The sequence below is a fragment of the Phascolarctos cinereus genome, unplaced genomic scaffold (assembly GCF_003287225.1).
Source record: "Phascolarctos cinereus isolate Bilbo 61053 unplaced genomic scaffold, phaCin_HiC Scaffold_1;HRSCAF=81, whole genome shotgun sequence".
Taxonomy (NCBI): domain Eukaryota; kingdom Metazoa; phylum Chordata; class Mammalia; order Diprotodontia; family Phascolarctidae; genus Phascolarctos; species Phascolarctos cinereus.
In genome coordinates this window covers 66108392-66134019 of record NW_027555514.1, presented here as the reverse complement: position 1 = coordinate 66134019, position 25628 = coordinate 66108392, and the positions used below count along the sequence as shown (strand labels likewise).

Genomic DNA, 25628 nt, shown 5'->3' with positions numbered 1-25628 from the left:
TATTCTTAAGTCTGCCTGCCTCACTACATTGTCCCATGGTTTCTTCCTTACCCTTAATCCCTTCTCCAAAAGTATTTTCACTATCAAGGACATTTTTTAAAAAGTCATTATTTTAAAGCTATTTACAGAGATGAAAGGAATTATGAAATCTCCTTCCCTAAAATAGTCTAAATTATATTCATGCCTAAGAAGACTAATTAGATAGCTACTCATGGCTCCTTCCTATCCTATAAAAATACAATAAAATGCCGCAAAATTTAGTAAAACTAAAAAACTGCAGGTTTTAACAAATCCAAAGTTCTACTTCAATCCTTCATCATGATGAATACTGAAGAAAACATCTTTAGAACACAAGTTCTGGAAGGTTTTACTCAACCTCTATGTTGAGTACAAACACAACAATAGCCTATGTCAGTAGATAAATGGGACAGAGAAGTTCAAGTAGACTCATCACTAAAAGTTCAACCACCAGATGACAATTATTTTTGAACACATACATGAATAAAATACTAGCTTGGTAAATTTAAAAGTGCAAGGAATAGCAGCTGCCACAAGACCACTGACCCTGCTTTAAGCTCAGTTCCCATAGCCATCATTCAGCAAAATAGTCTCTGTAAGGAAGGAAGCAAGCCATCCTCATCAAATGCTTACCAAATGCCACCTATGGGATGGGTAAACCAGCCTAGCTAAAACACCAAGGCACCCTGAGCAAGAGAAAGGAGGCAGCATGTGCCAGGAGTGTCAAACCCTCACTATCAGCTAACCTACTGACTCCATTCAAACCTAGACTGAAACAACTCAGGACCCTGAGCCCAAGAGCCCTGAAAGTAGCAGTACTACACTCCCTCCCCCACAACCAACCACCCTACCCATGAAGCAATCACCAAGAAGAGCAACCTCTATGAACAAAGGGTTCTACCATCCTTGCCAACCCTAACACCAACTGATAACTAACTTCCATCATCAAGGAAAGCAATCCTTGTGGAGATCTGACCTAACAACTGCTTCTCCAAATGCTCTGGTCTCTGCCTCCTTAGTAGCAGGACCTGTAAAAGAGAGTTCTTGCCACAAAAGTCCCTTGGCACTGTCAAATGGTTTGACATTAGTGATAGAAATGGTTTTGTCAGTGGAAATGATATTAAAGAAAATACCTTACTATCTGTTTTGCTGATGTACCTTAAAGACCATGGGACATTCTATCTGACTTGCAAACAAAATATCCTATGTGTTTTCTCAACCACTAACTGTGAACTCCTTGAGGACAGGCACTTTCTCCACTTTTTTATTTATATTCCCAGTGCTTTATATATTACTGTCGTTCAGGTGTGTCTCCAACTCTTCCATAGCATGCCAATATTTTCCATAGGGTTTTCTTGGCAAAGATACTGGAGTGATTTGCCATTTCCTTATCCAGTGGAGTAAGGCAAACAGAATTTAAGTGACTTGCCCAGGGTCACACAGCTATCAAGTATCTGAGGCCAGCACTCTATCCACTTAAGCCACCTAGCTGCTTCTAGTATATAGCAAGTGCTTAATGAATTCTTGTCCATTCATTCAGTCTACAGCAGAGAGAGTAAGGAATATGCATCAATGGAGAGAGAACTTTCACTTATGATATCTTAGAACATTTAAAGTACTAATGCATAAGTAATAAAGCAATAGATCTTAAAAATCACCAAATTTAATGTGTACCATTCAAGGTGATGATCTTCACATTTAGGTAACTGATGTTTAGGAAAACAACTATAAGTTATAATTATTAAATAAATAGTGGTTGGGCTAAAACAAACTCCTTAATCTTTCTACTTCAAGACATCCATACATGTTAGAACTTTTATTTTAACAAGTTACTTTCGAAAACCAAATGTGCATGGGACTTATTTCTTAGAATCATAGATTTAGAGCTAGAAGGGTTCTTTAAAAGTCACTTAATAAGCCACCTTTTTACAGTTAAGGTATGTGAGGACCAGAAAGGGTAGGTGACTGGTCCAAGGTCATAAACTCAAAGTGGCAGAGCAATTACAATCCAGTTTCCTTTCCTCACGTGGCCTCCTATTTTGCTGTACTAAGAATGTTTTTAAAATGCACTACTATACATGGTTCCTCTCGATAAAATATTCAGTCGTTTCCTCCAAATTCTAATAGTGAAAAAAGTCACCTGCATCTTTAAATTGTCTATGTAATACAATAAATAAATGTTCATGTAAATCATAGATGTTAGAATTGGAAGGCACCTTAAAGATCCTCTAGTCTACCTCCTTCATTGTACAGCTGAGGAAACAAACCCCCTGCCACCTAAGCGACTAGCCCAGGATCACTCAGCAAGTCAAAACTGTATTCAGCCCCAAGAGCCATGACACTGGAGTGTGTAATACAGTATCTTAGAGATGTATTCCCATTTTATGTGACCTCTACAGCAGTGATTTACAATTATTACATGGAAAGTTAGGATACCAAGAAACATGTCTATGGTTCTCTTAAAAGAATTACGGTTAATATGTTTATTTAGTATCCATCACTGTCAGGCCCAAACACAAATTCTGATTTTAAAAACCACTATAGATTTCATAAAAATCTCTGGAAATTTAAAGGTCCAATAAGAATCCAAAATTATATCTGTTTCATTTACTTTGTATCTCAATGTCTAGTGAAGAGTTGTAAATGTAGCTCTTAAGTTTCTAGCAATTAAAAGAAAAACTAAATAGGATAAATTAATAACTAGTTATAGCAACAGAATTAAACAATCAACTTTCCATTATGCTCCACAGAGTAAAGAGTACTGATAATAAAAAATTACTTCAATTAAAGAATTTTACCATGATTTAATTTAGAATCTGTTTTGTTCTTATATTTGAATATAAATTATGACAGTCATGAAAATCACAACCATCAGAAAATAATGGAGCCTCATTTCCAGGCTTGCAAAAACTTTAGTTTTCAGTCCTAAGGTAATTTTTATAGAAACAAATCTGCACCTGAATTTAGTTGTGGATATTTGCAGTGTTAAAATGCCTTCTCCCCTCCAACCTTCATCATTTCCAAACCACAGAGAACTAAAATATGATCCTCAGACAGTGCTTTTCTGTGTTAAAATGCAAATGTCCTTTCTGAAGTATCTTTAAAGGGTTAGAGGGATACAATGCGTACTTCCCTGGGCAAATATGTATTATATATAAGTCTCTGAAGGAGAATTCTAATTCTATAAAGTGATGAGGTAGATTAGATACAGATGAGATGGTGGTAGAGCTAAGGTAAAGATGTGTGCAGACTTAAAACGGGGGGGGGGGGTGTAAGGGGAGTGTAAAAGGGGGGTCAACAAAAAAAAAAGAGGAAACACTAAGAGATGTGAATACTGATAATTCAAGATGCCCTGCTGCAGAGCAGGAGCAGCCTCAGAGGAAGGACCTAAAAATCATAGGTGAGAAAAAGTATAATTCCTAGGAACAGTACCTATATTGAGTTGATGAAACAAACAACTGCAAAACCTCAGTTTAAATCAGAAGACAATAAAGAACAACTACCTGGGGCCCGAGCAGCAACGAAACATATTCTCTAAAGACCAAAGGGAAAGCTTATTAAATAGCTGCACTAGAGACTAAAATGTGGACTAATCTAAGAAGCCACGACACCAGGTTAGGGACTTAAAGGAAGACCTACAGACTAAAGGGAGTGATAAGAACAATGAGTGGCTAAGATTATTTAATGCTCTAAAGCTAAATCAAGAGAATTTGAAAATGTAAGATCTCTTTTTTAATCTTAATTTTATAGTTTACTAATCTGGAATTCCCTCATACTAAACACAAACTTTCTTACACACATGAAGTGACTAAGCATGATGGCTACGAATGGATCAGCTGGAAAAGATTACAATCAGGAGTAAGATGCAAGGTCTTAGCCTTTTGGCCCTTGAATACTGAGAGCAAAAAAGAACTATAGATCCTACCATCAATAGGACACAGGTATTGTACCCCATTTTCTTTCCAAACACAAACTACATTTTAAGTACTATATATCCAATGGAATCTCTACTTTCTGAAAGATGAGATACTAAAGGTTGTGAAGAATTAACTTATTGACTGACAGGTTAGATAGTGCACCTAGAAAATGAAAATATTGTCAGTTTAAGTAACTTATGCTTTTAGGTTTTTATTTTAATTCCATATTAAAATGCTGTTTTTAACTATCACTCTTTGCAAATGATATGATGGTATACTTAAAGAATCCTGGAGAATCAACTAAAAAACTTCCTAAAATAATTAACAACTTTTGCAAAGTTGCAAGATATAAGATAAACCCACATAAATCATCAGCATTTCTTTACATGACCAACAAAGTCCAGCAGCAAGAGACAGAAAGAGAAAAATCCATTTAAAATAACTGTAAACAATATAAAATACTTGGGAGTCTACCTGACAAGACAAACCCAGGAACTACATGAACACAATCAAAAAATACTTTTCACACAAATAAAGTCAAATCTAAACAACCGGAAAAATATCAATTGCTCATGGGTAGGCTAAGCTAATATAATAAAAATGACAATTCAGCCTAACTTGCTTGTTCAGTGCCATACCAAACTATCAAAAATTATTTGCTAGAGCTCGAAAAAAATAACAAAATTAAAAAAAAAACCACAAAGGAAGGTGGCCTAGCAATACCAGATCTCAAACTATGTTATAAAGCAGTAATCAACAAAACTATAGTACTGGCTAAGAAAGAGAGTGGTGGATCAGTGGAATACATTAAGGATACAAGACACAGTAATCAATTATCATAGTAACCTAGCTTGACAAACCCAAAGACCCTAGCCTTTGGGATAAGAACTCATTATTTGACAAAAACTACTGGGAAAACTGGAAAATAGGACACAAACTAGGTATAGACCAACATCTCACACTTACACCAACATAAGGTCAAAATGGGTGCATGATTTAGACATTAAGGGTGATACCATAAGCAAACTTGAAGGGCAAGGAATAGTCTACCTATCTGATCTATGAGGAAAGGAATAATTCATGACCAAGCAAGAGACAGAGAATTACAAAATGTAAAATAAATAATTTCGATTATATTAAAATAAAAAGCTTTTATACAAACAAAACTAACGCAACCAAGATTAGAAGGAAAGCAGAAAGCTGGGAAGCAATCTTTACAGCAAGCATCTCTGATAAAGGCCTCGTTTCTCATTTATAAAAAACTGAGTTAAATTTATAAGAATACAAGCCATTCCCCAATCGACAAATGGTGAAAGTATATGGGCAGGCAGTTTTCAGATGAAGAAATTAAGGCTATATATAATCACATGAAAAAATCCTCTAAATCACAACTGATTAGAGAAATGCACATTAATACAACTCTAACGTACCACCTCTCACCTATCAGATTGGCTAATATGACAAAAAAAAAAAAACTGGGACACTAATGCACTGTTGGTGGAGTTGTGGACTGATCTAACCATTCTGGAGCACAATATGGAATTATGGCCAAAGGAAAACCAAATCGTGCATACTCTTTAATCCAACAATATCACTACTAGGTCTGTATCCCAAAGAGATCATTAAAAAAAGGGAAAGGACCTACATGTGCAAAAATATTTATAGCAGCCCTTTTCGTGGTGGCAAAATATTGGAAACTGAGAGGATATCCATCAACTGGGGAATGGCTCAACAGGCTTTGGTATATGAAAGTAATGGAACTGTGCAAAAAGAAATGATGGACAGGCTCATTTCAAAAAAACCTGGAAAGACTTGTACAAACTGATGCAAAGTGAAATGAGCAGAACCAGGAAAAGAATGCACACAGTACAATGTACCACAACACTGTGCGGTGATCAACTATGAATGACTCAGCTCTTCTCAGCAACAAAATGAGCCAAGTCAAGTGCAAAGGATTCATGAAGGAAAATGCTATTTACATCCAGATAAAGAACTGATGGACTCTAAATGCAGACTGAAGTGTATTTTTTTCACTTACTTTATTCTTTTTTGCAGTTTTCTTCATTTTGATCTGTTTCTTCTCTCACAAGTGTGACTAATATGGAAATGTTTTACATGACAGCACATGCATAACCTATATCAAATTGCCTACCATTTTCAGAAGACAGGAGGGGAGGAAGGGAAGGAGAAAAATTTGGAACTCAAAATCTTGTAAAAATGAATGCTAAAAACTGTCTTGACATGTAATTGGGGAAAAAAATACTATTAAAAAAATGAAAATGCTGTTTTTATATTTTAAAAAAATTATGTAGTTTTACCATAATCCCTTGCTCCACCATTTAAAGAGTAAGTAACCAAAATGAGCTGTTACTCACATAGCATAAAGAGTCTATCCAAAAGTAGGTTAAGGTTTGTAATACCCAACATATATCAAAAAGAAGTACCATAAAGGGAAGAGAACGAAATGTCTCTTTCTCTCAGTCCACCTAAGATAACTCAATTTCCCTCTTGAATATATATAAATCATTAGTTTATTTTAAGTCTGTTCAACACAACATCTGCCTACAGACAACCAATCTTGTTTCTTTCCCTATCAATTGAGCAGTCATCATTTCTACCCTATCAAGTAATGTTAGAGCAAACTGCCCTTTGTGTCCAAACTTTTGTTTGTTTAGAGGTCATACACAACCAGAAAAATGACTGAGCCAGTAACCTATGAAGGTGATAGTTGTTATCAGCCTAAAGATATACTGGTATATCCTGAAAACTGAGGGGGGTGGGGGAGACTAAGTCTTTGGTCTATTGGGAAGATCAACTATGAGGGTTTTTTGAGAAAGACATGGAGGGAAATCAATGGAGATGGCAAAGTGTTAAAGGTTTTCAACTTGTATAAGTAAAGAGTATGCCCCCACTAATGCAGAGATAATCAAGAAATGGAAAATACAAATTATTAAAAACTTAGCAATAGACTCAGAAAACTGGGGTGCCGTATACCATACCAAGTCCATTATAAGGGATCATTTTCTAGCTAGATCATCCTATGGGGTAGTGTGGCACAATGGCTGAAGAGCAAACTTCAGAACCAGGAAGACTTCAGTTCAAGTCCCAGGTCCGATATATACTGATTTTGTGTCCCTAGCACCTACCTGCCCTAGGAACTCTCTTAAGACTGTAAATTATGGACGTCTGGACCTGTATTGATAAAGAAAGTTTCAGGTACCCATCGATAAAGTTTCAGGCACCAATAAAATCACAGATCCAGTCCCCATATCTATCATTCTTTACCCTGTTAAGAGTGTTAACTTGTATGATGATCTTATGTGTTTGGTTAAATAATAGAAGTTGTCCACAACACAGGGGAAAAAATTAGCACTTAATAAGTACTTTAAGCACTTCAACTGAAATTTTAAAAAATTAAGACTGGAAATTAATGACAGCTGAGTGACAATATCAGAAATACACAGAACCATCTATGTATTAGAACCATCTAAGCAGACTCTCTGATGCAAAGTTCTTAAATAGGATACTACATCAAAAGTCAACATTATTCAAAGCTATACAACTGGTCAAGTAAGCAAGTATAGAGAATGTGGCATTCATTAAAATATGAAATATTACTACATAAAAACTTTATATCCATAAAGGAAAAATATGAAATTATCTCCAGGGTCATGAGGAAAACAGAAAATAAGGCTGGGAAATGTTTTCAGTGTTACAAATCTTTTTACATTTGTCATAGATATATAAAATTTGGGTTTTCAATTGCCTCTGAGGATTTCAAAGTTATCAGAAAGATATAGAACTTGAATGCTTTTAAGTAAAATGAGCAATTTTTTTAAAAACCGAAATAATCGAATTCAAATTATTTTATGCCCTTTTTAAAAACATGAAAAGATTGGTTCTATACATTTTTCTGATTTCAAAATAATCATAGCTCTTTTCTACACAAACACATAAAGTCAATTCCTAACCTTTCCTTATGTCCCAAGTAATGATATTATAGTCACTAAGAATCTTTTTGGTGAATCTTGTAGATTTCAATTTCTAAATGTACATCTTGCTCCCTGATAAATGAAAGGATCAAAATATTTTGACCCAAAAAAAACCCAAAACCCACTGATGAGATAAATTGGCAAGGTTCACCAGTAATGAAATAATTCTGTTCTCTGTTTCATAGATTGACCATACTGAAAAAATTTCAATAAGCATAAAATTTTTGTAAGTAAAACTACTTACCACCATCCCTCTCTCTAACTCTGTGAGTATGCACGCTTTTCGCTTTACTGTGACCTGTGCTGTCACTATATTTGTTTTCAGGACTATCAGATCGTCGTAACATTTTATTTGGTGGTGAAGGATCTGTGGTGTCTCGCATCTTTTCATGTCGGTGATCGCCACTACTGGGGTGACTCTTTGATGAATATTTAAGAGCCTGTAAAATATGATACAAAGAAAAGCACAGACCTTTAACTTGAACCCTTAATTATAAACAACAAACATGAAATCTATTCATTAAGTTCCATGACTTTATATTAACAAAACTTCAGTTTTAATCAAACATGTTTAAGAATTCAATGTATCTATAAACAGCCGTGATACAAAATAATGATGAGATGTATAATCATTCCATCAATATTTTAGAGTAGTTGTTTGACAAGATCTTGGAAGGAAAAGATTCCTTAACAAACTTTTCTGGGAAGGATGAGGTAGGGAGAGAAATGACCTTATAACACCACACAGAGCCAGAAGGGATTCAAAGGTCATATAGTTTCACCATTTCATTTTATAGATAAGGAAACAAAGTTTAGGATAGTTTAAGTGACCTGCTGCTGTCACAAGGTAATAAGCAGCAGAACTAGGATATGCAACCAAATCCTGACTATAACAACCAGTATTCTTTCTACTGTTCCATGGTGATTGCCTCTTGTCCACATTCACCAAATTATCTGGACATTTTGGTATCTATTTTTGCCATTACCCTTAAAGCACAAGAAAGCAACAGTTGAATACTAGGTCATCCACTTCAGCCCTAAATTTTTATATATGTATCTAAATAAACATTAATGGATTTTATTTAAAAGAAGCCTTTTAATCACAAGACTTCATCTCTGTACATGCAAAAAAGAAGAAATCAGAATAAATGACAAAGTTAATTTCTAACTCTAGGATCCTATGTTACTAAATACTTAATTTTAAAGCTAAATGATCTAAGGTTCCTTTCTAACTCTGGGTCCCTATGTCATTAAATATTTAATTCTAAAGGTAAATGAAAATGCAAAGAATAACTTTGAAAAAGTGCTGCTTTATAACAGAATCAGACTTACATTCTCCTTAGAGAATTAAGCAGGTTGTTTCAGGCTATTATAATGTGCAAGGAAAACATGACCTGTCCTTTGACATCTTCAAATACTAAGCTGTATTACATGTTTTGTTTGAGGTATAAGATGTCAATAAATTTTGAACAAGAGAATTACTAGCTGAGAGATCTGCTCTCTCATTTAGACCCCTAAGTATCCTTTGACAGCTGTCATCCACTTCTGATCGCTTTTGAAAAGTCATCAATTTAAAAGAACCAAAAGGACTATCCTACATGATTTCTAATGACACGCTGGTAACCGCTGCCTCGAAAAATAACCAAGACACCTTAAACACCACATATATCAGAACATACATCCCAAGTTTCCAAGTCTGGTTCCTACTCTGAACCTGCAGTGAAACCAAGTCATTACTACGGACCTGGGTTCAGAATTTTGATAACTTTTGGTAGCAGAATTTTGATCCTAACTAACAATCAACGTGGTGCCTCTTTTCAATTTCAGCAGGCTGCCATTCAAGACAACTGCACTCTCTCCAAATATCTAAACTACCGAGGCCTCCAAAGTCACTCATCTCCACTCTCCCTGCTAAAATATCTGGGCTGGTCTCCTCCGCTCTTCCTGAGGGGCCCCAAAGCACCCGCCCCCCATGCGGGGCCGGGGACAGTCGTTACGAGAATCCCAGCCCGGGTTTCGTGGGGTTCGGGGGGCTGGTTTCGGGTTCGTTGCCCTGCAGGGCCTGCGCCGACGGCTGAAGCCTAAGCTCGAGTAGCAGCAGCCAGTCCCTCCCTCCTCCCGCCGGCCCCCTCCGCCTTCCCCGGCTGTCCCCTCCCCTAGGACTCGGCTGGTACCTGGTAGGGCTGCGAGTCCCCCCTCCGATCGTGACAGCTGAAAAACAGGAAGACAGCGACATTAACACCCCGAGAGGGGGAGACGAGCAGAAAAAATCCAAGCCCCCGGCCCCCAGGACCCCGGGCCGCCCGTGCCCCGAGACGAGCCGCCCACGGGCCCGGGCCGCCCGCACGGCCGCGGGGCGACGGCGCCGATGGGCCCCGGCGGCCCGGCCCGGCCCGCGGCCGCCCCCGCCGCCTCCTCGCAGGCCGGCCCGGATCGGGTTAACAACAAAAATGGCGGCTCAGCCCGAGCTAGATAAGGAGGAACATCCCCCCCCCCCGCGCCTGCCGCCCCCGGCGCGGCCCGGCCCGGCCCCGGCCCGAGACAGACATAGAGAGAGAGAGGATTTACCCATCACTGAGTCTCTGCTGTTTCCTCGCATACATTACCATCAATGCCCGGCCTGTGTGTGTGTGTCGGGGAGGGGGGGAGAGGGGCCGCGGGAGGCGGACGGGCGGGAGGCGGACGGGCGGGCAGCGGCGGCGGCGGCGGCCAGCACCCCCTCAGCGGGTCTCAGCGCCGCTCCGTTACTGGCGCCGGCGCTCTCGGGCCATGTCCCTCCCCGGGCACCGCACACACGCTCGCTCTCGCACGCTCGCTCGCTCGCCCGCTCGCTCGCTCCGTCCGTCTCTCGCTCGCCCGCTCGCTCTCGGCGGGGGCAGCGGCGCCAACTACACCGCGGCAGCGGCGAACCGGGGGGAGGGGGGGAGAAAGAAGACGCGACCGGCTCGGCCCAGCGGAGAGCGACTGCTTCCTCCGCCTTCTCCTCCTCCTGCTCCTCCTCCGCCTCCTCCTCCTCCCCCCGTCGCCGTCGCCGCTGCCTCCTCCTCCTCCCGCCGCCGCCGCCGCCGCTGCCGCCGCCGCTGTTGGTGCCGCCGCCGCCGCTGCCGCTCCTCCAACTACATCCGGGCAACTCGGACGCCACCGCCTTCGGAAAACATCGGCAGTTTCCGCCGAGCCGCTCCTCCCCTAGCGCTTCCTCCTTCACCCCTCCCTCCCCCGTTCCCGAACGCAGACCTCGGGACACTTCGGATCTTTCCGGCCTTCCTCTTCCTCTGGGACCTCGCTCGCCTCTTCGCGACCCGTCGGCTCCTTCCGGTTCCGCCGCTCCCTCCGCACGCGTACGTCCCCCCTCCTCCTTCCTTTCTCCCCTCCCCCTCACTCCCAGCCCAGCTCCTAGGACCGCGCCCGAGGCCCCGGGCTGGGCTTGGTGTGTGCCCGAAGGGAGTCTAAACTGCTGGGGACGTGGTGCTCCCCGAAGTTCGGCACTGGCTTCCCGCCCCGGAGGCGGCTGCTCTCGGAGGAGGGGCTGGTGGGTGCCTCGGCGCGGGCTGGCGGGCGGGCCGGAGCGGGCCTGCTTCCGGGGGGAGGGGGTGCGGCCCGTGGTCACCCCGAAGGCCAGGAGGGCATTTCTGACCAGGAAAGGGAAACCCCTTCTGCGTCCCCCTGACTCTAGAAAGCGCCCACCCCGGCTTCCAGGTCAAGGGATTTATGAGGAACCCGAGGTCGGGCCTCCCTCCGAGCCCTCCCGGGGACCAGGCCCTGGTGGGCCCGGGGCCGCCGGGGCGCCCCTGGTAGCGTGGAGGAAAGGGCAGCTTCGGGGCCTAGGCAGGTAACTGGGTGGAGGCCCGGCCAGACCGACTCCGGACGCGGGGCTTGCTCGTGGCGTGCGGTGAAGGGGTGGTACATTCGAGCTTGGGCTGCTTCTGGGAGCCCTGCTCCCGTTCTTCTTCCCGCCGGGCCTGGGCTTTATGCTCTGCTCTAAGCCGCCGGCCCCTCATGCGTCCTCCTTCTACTGATATTTCTAAGAACGATCTGATTCACACTTCCCGCTTTCCTCCAACTCTTCGCTCTTCCTTCGTTACCTCCATTTTCCCTCTTTCTAGACGTATGCGTTGAGAAAAAATAAAATCCTATTTGGAGTTGTGTTTTTGAGTTGCTCGACATTTTAAGATTGTGTTTGGGACATTCGGTTATAGGAGCTTCGTGAGAGTAAGAACTGGGATTTTCTGTTCTTTGGAGGGGGAGCCTGGATTGGGGGGGGGGGTTCGCCTTCTTTCCCCGATTTGGAAAAATTATCTCGAAGTTACTCTGTTAAGCAGGTCTGAAGTGGAATGGAAGGTTTGGGGGTACTGGAACGTACCGGGAAAGGAGATGGAATAGAAAGGGAAAGAAGTTTTGCTTTGTAGTTTTGCATAGGAGCCTGGCAGAAACCCAGGGAATAATAGCTAGGATTTATATAGTGCTCTTAGGCTTGCCTGAGAGGGAGGTGCTATTTATAATTCTCCTTTCACATTTGGGGAAACTGAGGCAGTTATCGATTACATGACTTACCCAAGATCACGGAGCTATTAAGTGTCCGAAAATGGATATGAATTCAGGTCTTCTCACTCCTGGCCCAATGAGCCACTAGCTGCCTAGATACTGATTTAAAAAATCACTACCATGGATTGCTTTTTGGAAGATTGAAAATTTCAGCTTCCTACAAATTATCCTTCTCCAGTTAGTTGCATTTAGCCTTTGTATTTCAGCTCATTTTCTTCTCTATCCAGTCTGACTAGGCCAAGAGAATCAGCAAGCATTTTATCGGGCAACTACTGTGTGTCAGGCACTGGACTAGGTGTTGGGGATACAAAAATAAAAATGTAAAGTTCTCTGCCCTCAAGGAACTTACAGAGGATGCCCTGGACCTGAAGTCGGGAATATCTGAGTTCCACTGTAGCCTCTGACACTTATATGCTGCATCATCCTTGGTTGGTCATTAAACTCAGGACCTCAGTTTCCTCATCTGTAAAGTGAGAATAACCATTGTACCTACCACAAAGAGTTGTGAGGTTAAAATATAAGGTATTATATAAGATAATACAATATTATATGAGGCAGTATATGTTATGTTTAGAATTATATTAATAATATATATTATATAAGGCATTATATAAATGTCAGTAATTTGTACCATACAGTATTAGTGGAGTTTCTCCATTTACAGTGATCCTTATCTTGCATAAATGATAAGAACCTGTTGTCTTTATTCATAATTGCCATGAATAGTTTTACATGTTCTCACTTTAAAAAGAACAATGACTATTTTTCTGCAAAAGAAAATGCTTGGCTTTAACTTAGGTCAACGTTTGGAATGAAATGGAAAAGCATTCATTAAGTGTTAATCCCCGTGCTAAACACTAATAATTTATATAGTGCCTACATACAATGTGCTAGGCACTGTGCTAAGCACTTTGCAAATATCTCCTTTCATCCTCAAAACAATCCTTATTGTCCCCATTTTACAGATAAGGAAACTGAGGCAAACAGGTGAAAATGACTTGCCCAGAGTCCCACAGCTAGTGAGTGTCTGAGTCCAGATTTGAACTCCAGTCTTCCTGACTCTACTCCCAGTGCTCCATCCACTCCCTAGAGATGATCCCAGCTCCCAATGAGCTCATTCTGTCAGAGGGAGACAAAGTTTATAGGAGGGTGCAGATTCATGGCAGCTTCAAGATCTAATGATAACAAGGATCTAGCAGGCAAAGCAGCAGGATAGAAGACCATGAGGAGGAGGAGCAGCAAGATGCTGCTTTCTAGCAAATCTTGGCTTGCTTTTAAGAAAAGGAATCCTCCAGAAGAACAGCTTAAGATCCTGTAGTGGAAAGAGTTGCTGCATTTGAGGGCAGGAAGACTGGCATTGACACTTCCTCTAGCACCTACTGTGTGACCCAAGGACAAATGGTTAAGACTTCTCTGAGCCTTTTCTGTATCTATGAAATAGAAATTATACCTTTGCATGGGTCCTTCTAACATTGGTCAATCCATGCCTACCTCCCCCCACCCACCACCTCCAGTATAGCCGGTGACCTAGCTGTCCTATTTTTCTGGGAAGACTGAGCCATCTGAGATAAGTTCCCTCAGCCTCTCTCTTGGATTTCTCAAAATCTCTCAGTATTTTTTTTTTCTTTTACTCAAATCACAGAAGAGGAATCCCTGTTTTTCACTAACAGCTTATCTGTCTTTTTGTATTGTAAATTCTGCTCCCTTTAGCTACCTCCAAGATCTTGCTTCCGCTAGTCATCTTCTCATGTATTTCTTCTTTTTTTTTTTTTGAGTCTGAACTTAACAGCTAGTGACCATATTCACATATATGTTAGGAAAACCACAAAAAAAGATTGTCCCTGAAACTGCAAATCTCTTGTGTCCAGCTTGTTTTTATTTAAGTATATAATAAATTGAGCACACAGCTTTCAAAGCTACCCCTTTCTGTGGGTCCTGGTCTTCCCTTTTCTGAGGTATGTGTGTTTAAAAGTGCTTCAATGACCTTTTTTGGGAGGAGGAGGGCGGGCAAGGTAGGGCAGCATTCTACCCCTAGTCCTTCCCACTTTCCTACATTGGGGAAAAAAGAAAAAAACCATTGTAACAAAAATGCATAGTTGAATAAAGTAAATTGCCAGATTGGCCATATCCAAAAATGTCCTGTTCTGCATCTTGAGTCCACTTGTCAAAAAGTAGATAGCATGCTTCATCACGTCCTCTGGAATTGTGGTTAGTCATTACATCAAAGTTGTTTGTTTTTGCTGTGTTATTGTATTATTTTTTTCTGGTTTTTCCTCTCTTTTCTTGTTCATTCTCCTCTATCTGCAAATATGTTTCAGTCTCCCCAGTACAAAAAGAAACAAATTAACTAAAAGCACCTTTCCTTTTCCATTCCATTGGACTACCATCCCATCTCATCTTTTCCCCTTTACTGCTAAACTTCTTGCAAAAGTTTTCTCCCAATCTATGACTCCAGTTCCTCATTCTGCTCCTTGTAATCTGGTTTCTAACCCCACTACCCGGATAACACTGCTTTCTCAAGAGTTGCCAGTGACTTAATTGGCTAATTATTTAATTTAATGGGCTTTTTTCTATCCTTGGGATCCTTTATCTCACTGCCACTTTTGAAATGTTAAGCATCTTTTCACTCATTAAGCACGTCCCATGTACCTTGCACTGTACTAAGGGCTGGCGACTGTAAACTAAAGGGGAAATGATCCCTGCCATCAAGGAGCTGAACTTCTAATGAAGATTCCTGGACTCAGATAGATAAGTTTATCTTGCCTGGACCAGGCCTCCAGCAGACCATTGCCACGTGTGTGCCCTTCTTTATTGTTGTATTTATTCCCCTACTTAAAATATAAGAGGGTCTGGAGCTGCATTTGTATCCCTGGTTTATGACTCAGTGCTTGTCAGGTAATAAGTGCTTGCCAAATATTTCTTCTGTACTCTCAGCTTCAAAGACTCCGCAATTTCTAACTTCTCAAACTAGCCCCCTTTCCTTAGTTAAGGTTTGTCTTTTTCCCTCTCTTCTATTTCTGTAGACACTTTCTTCCTTGCCAATGGCTTATTTATGACTCTTAAAGCAAATACCTCCCAAATCTATCATTTCCAGGCCTGACCTGCCTTCTGGAGCTCCAGACCCCATGCACATCTCAATCTAGATATCCAATCAGCACCTCCACCTCACCGTATCAACAATAGTTATTTTCCTACGTAAACCTGCTCTACTTTATGCCTTCATTATTTCTGTTAGTTAAACCATGTGTGTCCCATGAGAGAAATCCTTCCTCTTCCCTCTCCCCCACCTCTCAGATTCAGGCAGTCAACAAGTACTACTGGTTCCACAGTAGTGGAAATATCTCTCTTGCTCCTCTTTATTTCCACTGCCACTACTCTGGTTGTGCCATTCCTTTGTTAAGTCTATCACTTTGCAAGCAAAAATCAAATACCTTTGTCTGACATCTGAAACCACTGTACTTTCATGTTTCACCCACCTCCCCCACTCCAGTGCTCTACTGCCTCTATTTTTGCTCAGGTTAATTATCTGGGTGCCTAGAATGTCTTCTCTCCTTCCCTTCCCCTGTTGAATTTCAACCCTGCCTTTAAGACCCTACGTAAATCCTCTCTGAAGTCTCCCTGTTTTTACTCTTCCCCCAAAAAGTCTCCTGTGGATCTCATAGCACTTATTTTTCAACTGTTTGATAAACTATGTAATCTCAAGTTTAATAGTTGAGTGTGTCTTATTACACAAAACTAATTTTCACGAATGCAGCAGCTGTGTCTTAAGTAAGCTTACTTCACAGCCTATACAGATCTCCTCCTCTACCATCTTGCCATCCTTCCTGCCCATATCCCACTTCTCCCTCGGGGGCAAATCCACTCAGTTTTGCAACTCCCTACCTGGGACCAAGCATACCCCACCTGCACTTTCTACCTGTTCTGAGCTCAATAATAAACTTGATACTCTCATTCTACTATTCTTCCTTGAAAATACTTATCAGCTGACTGTCTTTTGCATCCCCTTAGGGATCCCTCTCTCCCAAAATATATGTGTTTAGACCCCTATCAGAATGTGAGCTCCTTGAGGACAGCAACTCTGTTACTTAGAGGAAACTAGGGGTCACAACACTGGATAGAATGCCGGACCTGGAGTCAGACCTACATTTAGATGTGGCTGTATGACCCTGGGCTACACACTGAATCTCTGTCTGCCTCAATTTCCTTATCTGTCCAGTGGGAATAGTAATAGCACCCTCGTCCCCTGGCAGTTGTAAGAAAAAGATAACATTTGTAAAGCACTTTACAAACCTTAAAGGGCTATATAAATGCTAGCTCTTTTTATTACTTTTGTATAAAAATGTTAAAAGTATTCATTCAATTTTGTATCTTCCCCCACATCTAACAGGGCTGAACAAGCAGATATTAAGCACCTGTGTCTACTGGGGATAGTCCCAGTCCTCAAGGAGCTTACATTCTGTTGGACAGTGTTGGCAGGTGACATTCCTGGCACTCCTAGCTTAGCAGGTCAGAAGCATTCATTTAGATTTAACAAAGGAGAGGGATGGGGACTGTCAGTATATCTCGTGTCAGTAAATCAGCCTGATCTGCCTTTGCATTGGGGAAGATGTCCCAGCATTCTTTGTTATTGTCATGTTCAAAGGAAAAGCAATAGCAGGTAAGGTTTCACTAATTTGCCAGCTGCTTATTATTAGTTTTATTGTTACTATTGCTATTGAAGTATAGTGAATAGAGTGCTGAACCCAAAATTAAGAAGACATGGGTTCACATTCTACCTCAGAGACAAACACTGTGTGACCTATGACAAGGTACTTAACCCTCACAGCCTCAATTTCTTAATCTTTAAAATAAGGTTAATAACTGTAATACTTTTTTTCTTGGCTAGGTAGTGGGGTTAAGTCACTTGCCCAGGGTCACACAGCTAGTAAGTGTTATGTGTCTGAGGCCGAATTTGAACTCGGATCCTCTGAACTCTGAGGCCAGAGCTCTATTCACTGTGCCACCTAGCTGCCCTCAATAAATACAACACTTTTACAGGGTTGTTGACTCAGATGAGGTAATATATACAAAGTATACAACAAAGCATGTTGGAAATCAGTGACTAAATTTTACTTAAATATTTTCATTTTACCAGTAAAACATCTTTGAAATTTATTTATGCAATTAAATGCTATACACATCTATTCATTTTTGAAAAATTTCTGAATGTTTGCAGGTTTCTCTTGAAAAGCTGTTTTTCCTTATTTTTAAAGAACATTCTTTTTGAAAATAAAAAAATTGACCTTTATGAGTAAATAGTATCTTAATGAATCATTTGTGTATATTTCCCTTTCAGAATGGACTGTGCTTTAAAATATATATTAATGATATTCATTTAGTCCATGTTGGCTTGTATCTTATGTCCCAACAGCAGTGTTCTACCTAAACTGCACACATGTAGAAGACAAAAATACACCTCCTGACACAGCTCAGACTTATCTGCACAGTGGAAGGTAACACGGTAGACCGTAGGCAATATTGTCAAGTTCATTAAGTTTTTTCTTCATTATTTTCCTTTTCAGAAACTTCCTCTTATTTACCACCTTTCTGCTCCCTCCCTAACCACCTTGTACTAATTTGTATTTATTCTCTTTATTTTATATATACATATATGTGTACTTGTCTGTAGGGTGGAGTACGAGCTCTTTGAGAGTAAGAACTGTTTCATTCGTTGTATGTGTACATAGTAGGCAATAAACACTTGCTGTCTGATTATGAGAAAAGATTTTAGATCATTTGTATTCATTTATTGATTGATTATGCTGTAAAGTGAATGAATTTTAGTCTATCTGTTAGCTTCATAAAGTATTTCCATTTTAAGCCCTTTGGATTATTGGATGAAAGTCTTTGTTCATCGTTAATGGTGTGTCAGGCAACAGGGAGAAAGATTGAAAGAGGTTCGGGGAAAGAGGCCCCTAGAGTCAAACTATTTCTATTTATAAAGTGGGCCCAGCAGGTAAGCTTGATTTTGTCATTTTGTAAGTGGGACACAGGTTGGGGAGAGTGGGAAGAAGGAATAGGGGGACTATTAGAAGGGACAAGGTGGATCTGGAGAAGAATCCATTCCTACCACCACTACCCCAGGAGGCCCTCTGCTTCTTAAGGGAAAATGGGCCAAGGACTAGTCTGACTGCAGCTGCTAGAAACCTATTTCTGGGAGTTTCTAGAAATGGAGGAGAATATTATTATTCATTATCACTGATTTCTTCTAGGTCCTAGAGCCTTTCCTACCCCAACATACATTTACTCCCATTTTCAATTAAAAATATATTTAATGCCTGAATATAGTGATGATCATAATACTTCCACTCCCATCTATTTGCCCCCAAAATAAGCAAATCAGTATTTCTTCAAATACATTTGGTATTTTAGATTCTATTTTATATTATAACATATGCCCCCTCTTCTGACATCCTAAAACAAATCTGCTATTACTCCTTTTAATCTCTGCCTCTAGGAATAAAGTTTGTGACAACCACGTGTGCCATTGAAACATTCTTTTAGTTCTACTAATAGTATTAATACTAAGTGGCACAGTGGATAGAGCGCCAGGCCTGACAATCTTAGTTCAAATCCAGCCTCACGCTAGCTGTGTGACACTGCGCATTGCTTAGCCCAGTTTGCCTTAATTTGCTCATCTCTAAAATGAGCCAGAGAGGGGCAGCTAGGTGGCACAGTGGATAGAGCACTGGCCCTGAAGTCAGGAGGACCTGAGTTCAAATCTGGCCTCAGACCAAACACTTGACATTAGCTGTGTGACCCTGGGCAAGTCACTTAACACCAATTGCCTAAAAAAATAAATAAAATGAGCTAGAGAAGAAACTGTCAGACCACTCCAGTATCTTTGCCAAGAAAATCCCTAAAAGGGTCACAAAGAGTTATATACAACTGAAAAACATTTAAACAACAACAACAGTGAAACTATTTCTGTATAAGCAATACAGGTTCAATGTTTAATGATAGTGTCTGTTAATGTTTGCCTTCCTAGGTATCAGACCTTTTCCTACTACTCAGTCAATCAAAAATCAGACTATCATCTATTAAATACTCTTTTCTAGGAACTTAAATTCTGTACAAATATGAGAAAATGTCGAAAACAAAGGAAAGTGTTAAATAGTGATAGAATTGAGAATGACTGTACCCGTGAGGACCAATCTTGGTTGGCACCATTCCTGAGGGTCACCACTTCCCTTGGATACAGAGTGTCTCAAAAGTTTTCAGCTTCAATTTTTCCAAACTGCACTAAGACTTTTATGGCTCCTGTGGAGTAAAACATTTTTCATATACGTATCACAGCACCTGAGGGATCGGGAAAATTTTAATAAATGACTTGGTGTCACAACTCCAAAAGTTTAGGTATTCCTAATACAGTCAGTCTAACTAATTAAGTGTTGGAACCTGTGGTTTTCCTAACTTGACCATTCATGCTTTGCTAAAGGCCTAATTCAGTACCTCATAATAGTGAGCCAACTTTTTGAAGACAGTACCAGAAGTATTGGCTCTGGTGGGTCTTAGCAAAATAGAACAACTTCAAAATAGAGCTGACAAGAGGCTGTATCTTTTTTACATTGAATTTTTAATTTTTCTCAGTTACATGTAAACAAAAAATTTTAACAATCTTTTTTAACATTTTGAGTTTCAAATTCTCTCCCCTCCTTGAGAAGGCAAGCAATTTTATATAGATTATACTTGTGCAGTCATGCAAAACATTTCCATATTAACCATAATGCAGAAAAAAACACACAAAATAACAGAAAAAAATTTGCTTCAATCTGCATTCAAACTCCACCAATTCTTTCTCTGATGTTCTCTGAGAGCACTTTTCTTCATCTTCCGGAATTGCTTTGGATTGTTGTATTGACAAGAAGAGCTTAGTCATACACAGTTGGTCATCATCACATTGTTGCTGTTACTCTTACCTAAAGTCACACAGGTAGAAAGGGGTAGTAGCACAATTCAAACCCATGGCCTTTGATTCCACATTCAATTCTCTTTTCTCCTACTATACCAAGCAACCTTCACTGGGTTTTTTGTTTGTTTTAGCTAAAGCAACTCAGCGTAGGCGATCTGTTACGGTTAGATAGGACTGTGATCTGGTTTCATAACGCTAATAAAAATGTATCCCTCTCTGCCTCCTACAAATTTTTGCATATATTTCTAGAGGTTTTTCTTTTTTTAATGAAAGTTTTATTAATGTCTCAAAAAAAAGGTTGCTGTTACTGTGCACAGTGTTCTTCTGGTTCTGCTCATTTCACTTTGTATCAGTTTGTGTAAGTTTTCCCAGGTTTTTCTGAAAGTATCCTGCTTGATGGATTTCAGAAAAACCTGAAAAAAAACCTGTACTCAGCCAGTACATGAAAGCAGAAATGAAAGTAAGAAATGCAGAAAGTGAAACTGATCTTCCACATCGAGCCTGAAGGGACCTGTTTTCTCACCCCCTCCTTTTACTTATAAGGAGTGCTCCAAGCTACAGTTTCTGGTGTTACCCGACCCACATTAGATTTTGGAGCCAACTTTTGGCCGAGGATGAAGGGCTTGCAGTGGAAGATTAAAGAGTTCCTTGCTTTGTCTGATAAGCCCTAGAAGATCTTCTGCCCTAGTCCTTCCAGGCTTTGAAGTATGGGCATATTCTTGAGTTTTATCTGAATCAAGTTGGGGTTGGGGGGGAGACAATTGCCCCTGTGCCCTTATAGCCCTCGTGAGCATATCCTGCCCAGACTAGCCTAAGTGTAGGGTGCCTTTTTTTGTTTCCCTGTCCTGTACCAGTTGATTTGCCCAGGTTTAGCCCTGGGGACTCCCTTTATCATATTCATTGGCCCATAAAGTTTCCCACCCCAATCTCCAACTCAGCTCTCCCCCGACGTACAAACACACACAAGCTCAGGTTTTCCTATGGCTCACATGGAGAGTTTCTCCAAAAAAGGTTCTCAGTATACAGTATCCAAAGCTTATGGGGTAGGTAACTTACTCCAACACAAGAAAAAAGCTTTTAATTTTTAAATTTTTTTTTAAGGCAGTTGGGGTTAAGTGACTTGCCCAGGGTCACACAGCTAGTAAGTGTCAAGTGTTTGGTCTGAGACTAGATTTGAACTCAGGCCCTCCTGACTTCAGGGCCGGTGCTCTATCTACTGCACCACTTAGCTGCCCCCAAGAAAAAGCTTTTAAACATTACTCACATGTACATGTTAATAAAACAGGACTCAGTAACTTGATGAGAAAATCTGTAGTTTTCGTAATTTTTCAGTCAATAAGTAAACTTTTAAGTGCCTACTATGTGCCAACCATCATGTAGGGATTCGGAAAAAGGGAGAAGACAGTCCCTGCCCTCAAAGAGCTCACAAATGGACATACACACACACACAAAAAATATCAATGCAATTCATGTGCTTGATAAATAGGAAATAATTAAAAGATGATAGGCACTAGAATTGAGAGGTTGGGGAAAACCTCCAGTAGAAGATGGGATTTTAGTTGGGGTTTAAGGGAAGCCAATAGGTAAAGATGAGAGAACTCTATTCCATGCTTGGGGTTCAGCCTGAGGAAACATGCAGGGAGAAGAGATTTAATACCTCGTTCTGGAGGCCTGTGTTACTGGGTGGAAGTATGTGTTGGAAGGTAAGGTGTGAAAAACTGGAGAGGTAGGAGAGAGCTGGATTACAAAGGGCTTTGAATGCTAAACAGGATTTTGTATTTGGTCCTGGGGACAGCAGGGAACTACTGGAGTTTATTAAGTGGGGGAGGGATGTGACATAGTCAGGCCTGCACTTCCGGAAAATCACTTTGGTGGCTGAATGGAGGATGGATTCGACTAATTGTTTGGCCTTCATTTTTCAAAGAGAACCAATGATGTCAGTGATAACTTGCTTGGGAACTAGATTTAAGTAAGGTGCTGTTGCACAAAGGCATCAGCCTCACCCTCCTCCTGAGTCATCAAAGTCCAGTGTCAGGACAGCTGGTGACAGCTCAGGATGAAGTGGATGACTGGTGTCTTCTATGCCTGACCAAGCTCTGAGTGCTCCACTGGGCCTGCTTCATGGCTGTCAGAACAAATGATTCTCATCCCATCCCATTCCACCAGGGAAAGTTCACATGCTTGAGGTAGACATCCCCTAATTCATCAGTGGGTTTGAGGGCTATTGGCTACCCTCAGCTTGGTTTAGTCCATCTCAGAGGTTTACTGGGATGTGGCCACTGTGCATGCTACAGCATCTTGGAGCCTCAGGTGAGAGTTGGGTGAAGGAGGACAACAGAGGGGGATGAGCAGTCCTGAAAAGGGCTCAACAAGCCTATATACCAGAGATGCTGGTCCTCCCTGAGCACCTCACTTGCCATCTCCATGGGAGAGCCTAGAGGCTGGCATACTGTTTCAGTAGTCCAGGCCTGAAATGACAAAGGCTGCATGAGAGTGGTGGCAGCAGCAGAAGAGAGTTGGTGGCATATCTGAGAGATGTTGCAAAGTTGAAATCAACAGATGGTGAGAGATAGTGAGGAATCCTGGATGACTCCTAGGCTTAGAGACTGGGAAGATGGTGTTGCCCTCTACAGTAACAGGGAAGGTAGAAGAGGAGGGAGAGTTGAGGGGAAAAGAGAATGAATTCTGTTTTGCTTATAGTGAGCTTAAGATGTCTGCCAAAGCAACTAGGTGGCGCAGTGGATAAAGCACCAGCCCTGAAGTCAGGAGGACCTGAGTTCAAATTTGGCCTCAGACACATAATACTCACTAGTGGTGTGACCCTGGACAAGTCACTTCACCTCATTGCCTAGCCAAAAACAAAAAAACAAGATGTCTGCCTAATATTCAGTTTGAGATGTCTGAAAGGCAGTTGAAGGTCAGTAGAGAGATTGGGGCAGGATAGGCAGATTTGAAACTCATAAGCATAGTGATGGTAATTAAATCCATAATCCCATAAATTTAAAAATTTAAAAATTCGCAATAGCTAAAGAAATCGACAAATGAAGTAGCATAGAGGGAGAAGAGAAGAGGTCCCAGGACAGAAGCCTGAAGGACATCTACAGTTAGATGGGTAATTCTGGAGGAGGATATCCAGCAAAGGAGACAAGGAAGGAGCAATGTGATAGGTAAGAGGAAAGTGCTATCCCTAAAACTTTGAGAGAAGAGAATATCAAGGATGAGAAGATGATCAGCAGGGTCAAAGGCTGTAGAAAGAACAAGGAGAATGAGGATTGAGAAAAGGCTGCTGGAAGAGATCATTAGTGACTTTGGAGAGAGGAGTTTCAGTGGAATGGTAAGATTGGAAGCCAGATTGTAAGGGATTAAGAAGTGAGAGGAAAGTGGAAACACCCATTGTAACCAGCCTTTTCAAGGAATTTAGCCACAAAGAACAAAAAAGATATGACAATAGCCGAGATGGAAGGATTAAATGAGGGTTTTGTTTTTTGGTTTTTGGTTTGTTGTTTTTTTTTTCAGGATGAGGGAGACAGAGTCATATGTATATCTGAGCTGGTAAGTCAGGGAAAGGTTGAAAACAAGTGACAGCAGGCAGTTTGATTGAGAAGATGGGATGGAATGGGATCCTTTGAACAAGGAGAGAGGCTGACTTTGGTAAGGAGTAAGACTACATCATGCAAGACGGGTTAAGCAGGAGCTAAACGGTGGCAGAAAGCATATGAGCCATAAGAGGTTGAAAAGACGGAGGCAAGGTTCTTGGGTGCAGGAGGGGAAGTCATGGGAGGGTTGAGGAAGGATGAAAAGGTTTGGAGGAACTACTATATACAGTGAGATAGCGAGGTGATAAGGCATCTATAGAAAGACTGAGTAGCATCACTGAGGGCCCAGTTGAGGTGTAACATGAAGTTGTAGTGGACCCAGTCAGAACAGTTGAATGATTTTCTCCGCCTTTGTTCAGCAGCATGTGGTTAGGAGTGATGCAAGGTTGAGGCTTTGAAGGACATAATTGGTGAGGGTTTCGAGAGAAGACAGTGTAGAGTTGAATTGGTTCAAGAGTTCAAGATGAGAGAAAGAGGAGAAATGAGTAGGAGAGAATTGAGGGCTCAAGGGATTGGAGATCATGGTATCATTGAAGAGTAGAAATTTGAAAGGCTGAGGGAATGGTGAAAAGCCAGTAGATTGTGGTTGGATAAGGGGATTTCAGAATTCTTGAATATGGTATATTTCTATGTGATTGCAAGATAAAGGGTATGACCATCTTTGTGTGTGGCTGAGGTGGGGCAGGGAGTAGCTCATGGTTGATGAGTAAATTGAGGAAACTGAGTACTTTGGGTGCTTGAAGGAGAGTCACCCACTGCAAAGGGTATAGTCCAGTGCCTCAATGCTGACCCCAGATTCTTTTTTTCAAACTAAGCCTTCCTATCTAGCCTTGGCTGAATGTGCAGTTTCCACTCACAGGCCTCAGCTTTCCTCATAGAAGTTGCTCCATAGCCCCAGTGACCTGGGCTGGTTTGCCCCTCCATAGGCAGCTTTGTGCCTCATTCCTGGAGTTTGTCACGTTGGTGCCAGGTGTCCTGAAGACATCTCATTGGCTTTCAGCCCTACTGTAGCCCAGAACTCCTACACTCAAATAATCCAACAACCTTGGCCATTCCAATATCAGGGACTGCAGGTGTGCACCACCATACTTGTTGACCCTAGTTACTTGAAGGTTGTAGCAGGAGATAAACAAGCTTTGACAGATCCTACTAAGGTAGAAGGGTTCCAAGTATGGGTAAAAAGGATAAAAGATGAAAACAAAATGGGAGGGGGGAAATGTGAGAGGTGAGAGTGCTATACAAAGAGCCAACTGATTAAAAAGTTTTATGAGTTTTTTAATGTTATTTTATTACTAGGTTAGCATAATTCTGTTTTTTTCCACATTAGTCAAGGGTTTTTTTTCCTATTAAGAATATTTTCACATTAGTCTTGATGTAAAGAAAAATTAGATCCAATAGGAAGAACCACGAAAAAGAAGAATCAAAACAACAAAAGAAAAGGAAAGCAAATAGTCTGCTTCCATCTGCATTCAGACTCCATAGCTCTTTCTCTGGATGTGGATAGCTTTTTTCCATTGTGAGTCTTTTGGAGTTGTCTTAGATCTTTGCGTTGCTGAGAAGAGCTAAGTCTAACAAGTTAGTCATCACACAGTGTGGGTGTTACTGTGTACGA

At 41.1% G+C, this 25628-nt stretch overlaps 1 protein-coding gene across 2 annotated transcripts in view; it reads right to left on the bottom strand.

The window, feature by feature from the left end:
* The window catches only part of WAC (WW domain containing adaptor with coiled-coil), a 126623-nt gene extending 115998 nt beyond the window's left edge, over positions 1-10625 (bottom strand). For both annotated transcript variants that reach the window (XM_020990512.2, XM_020990514.2), the window contains exons 1-3: positions 10496-10625; positions 10102-10138; positions 8172-8367 (exon numbers count right to left, since the gene is read on the bottom strand). In XM_020990512.2, coding sequence (XP_020846171.1) covers positions 8172-8367; positions 10102-10138; positions 10496-10536 — 274 coding nt within the window. In that variant the 5' untranslated portion in view covers positions 10537-10625. The remainder of the gene's footprint in view (positions 1-8171; positions 8368-10101; positions 10139-10495) is intronic.
* Between the last annotated feature and the right edge of the window lie 15003 nt (positions 10626-25628).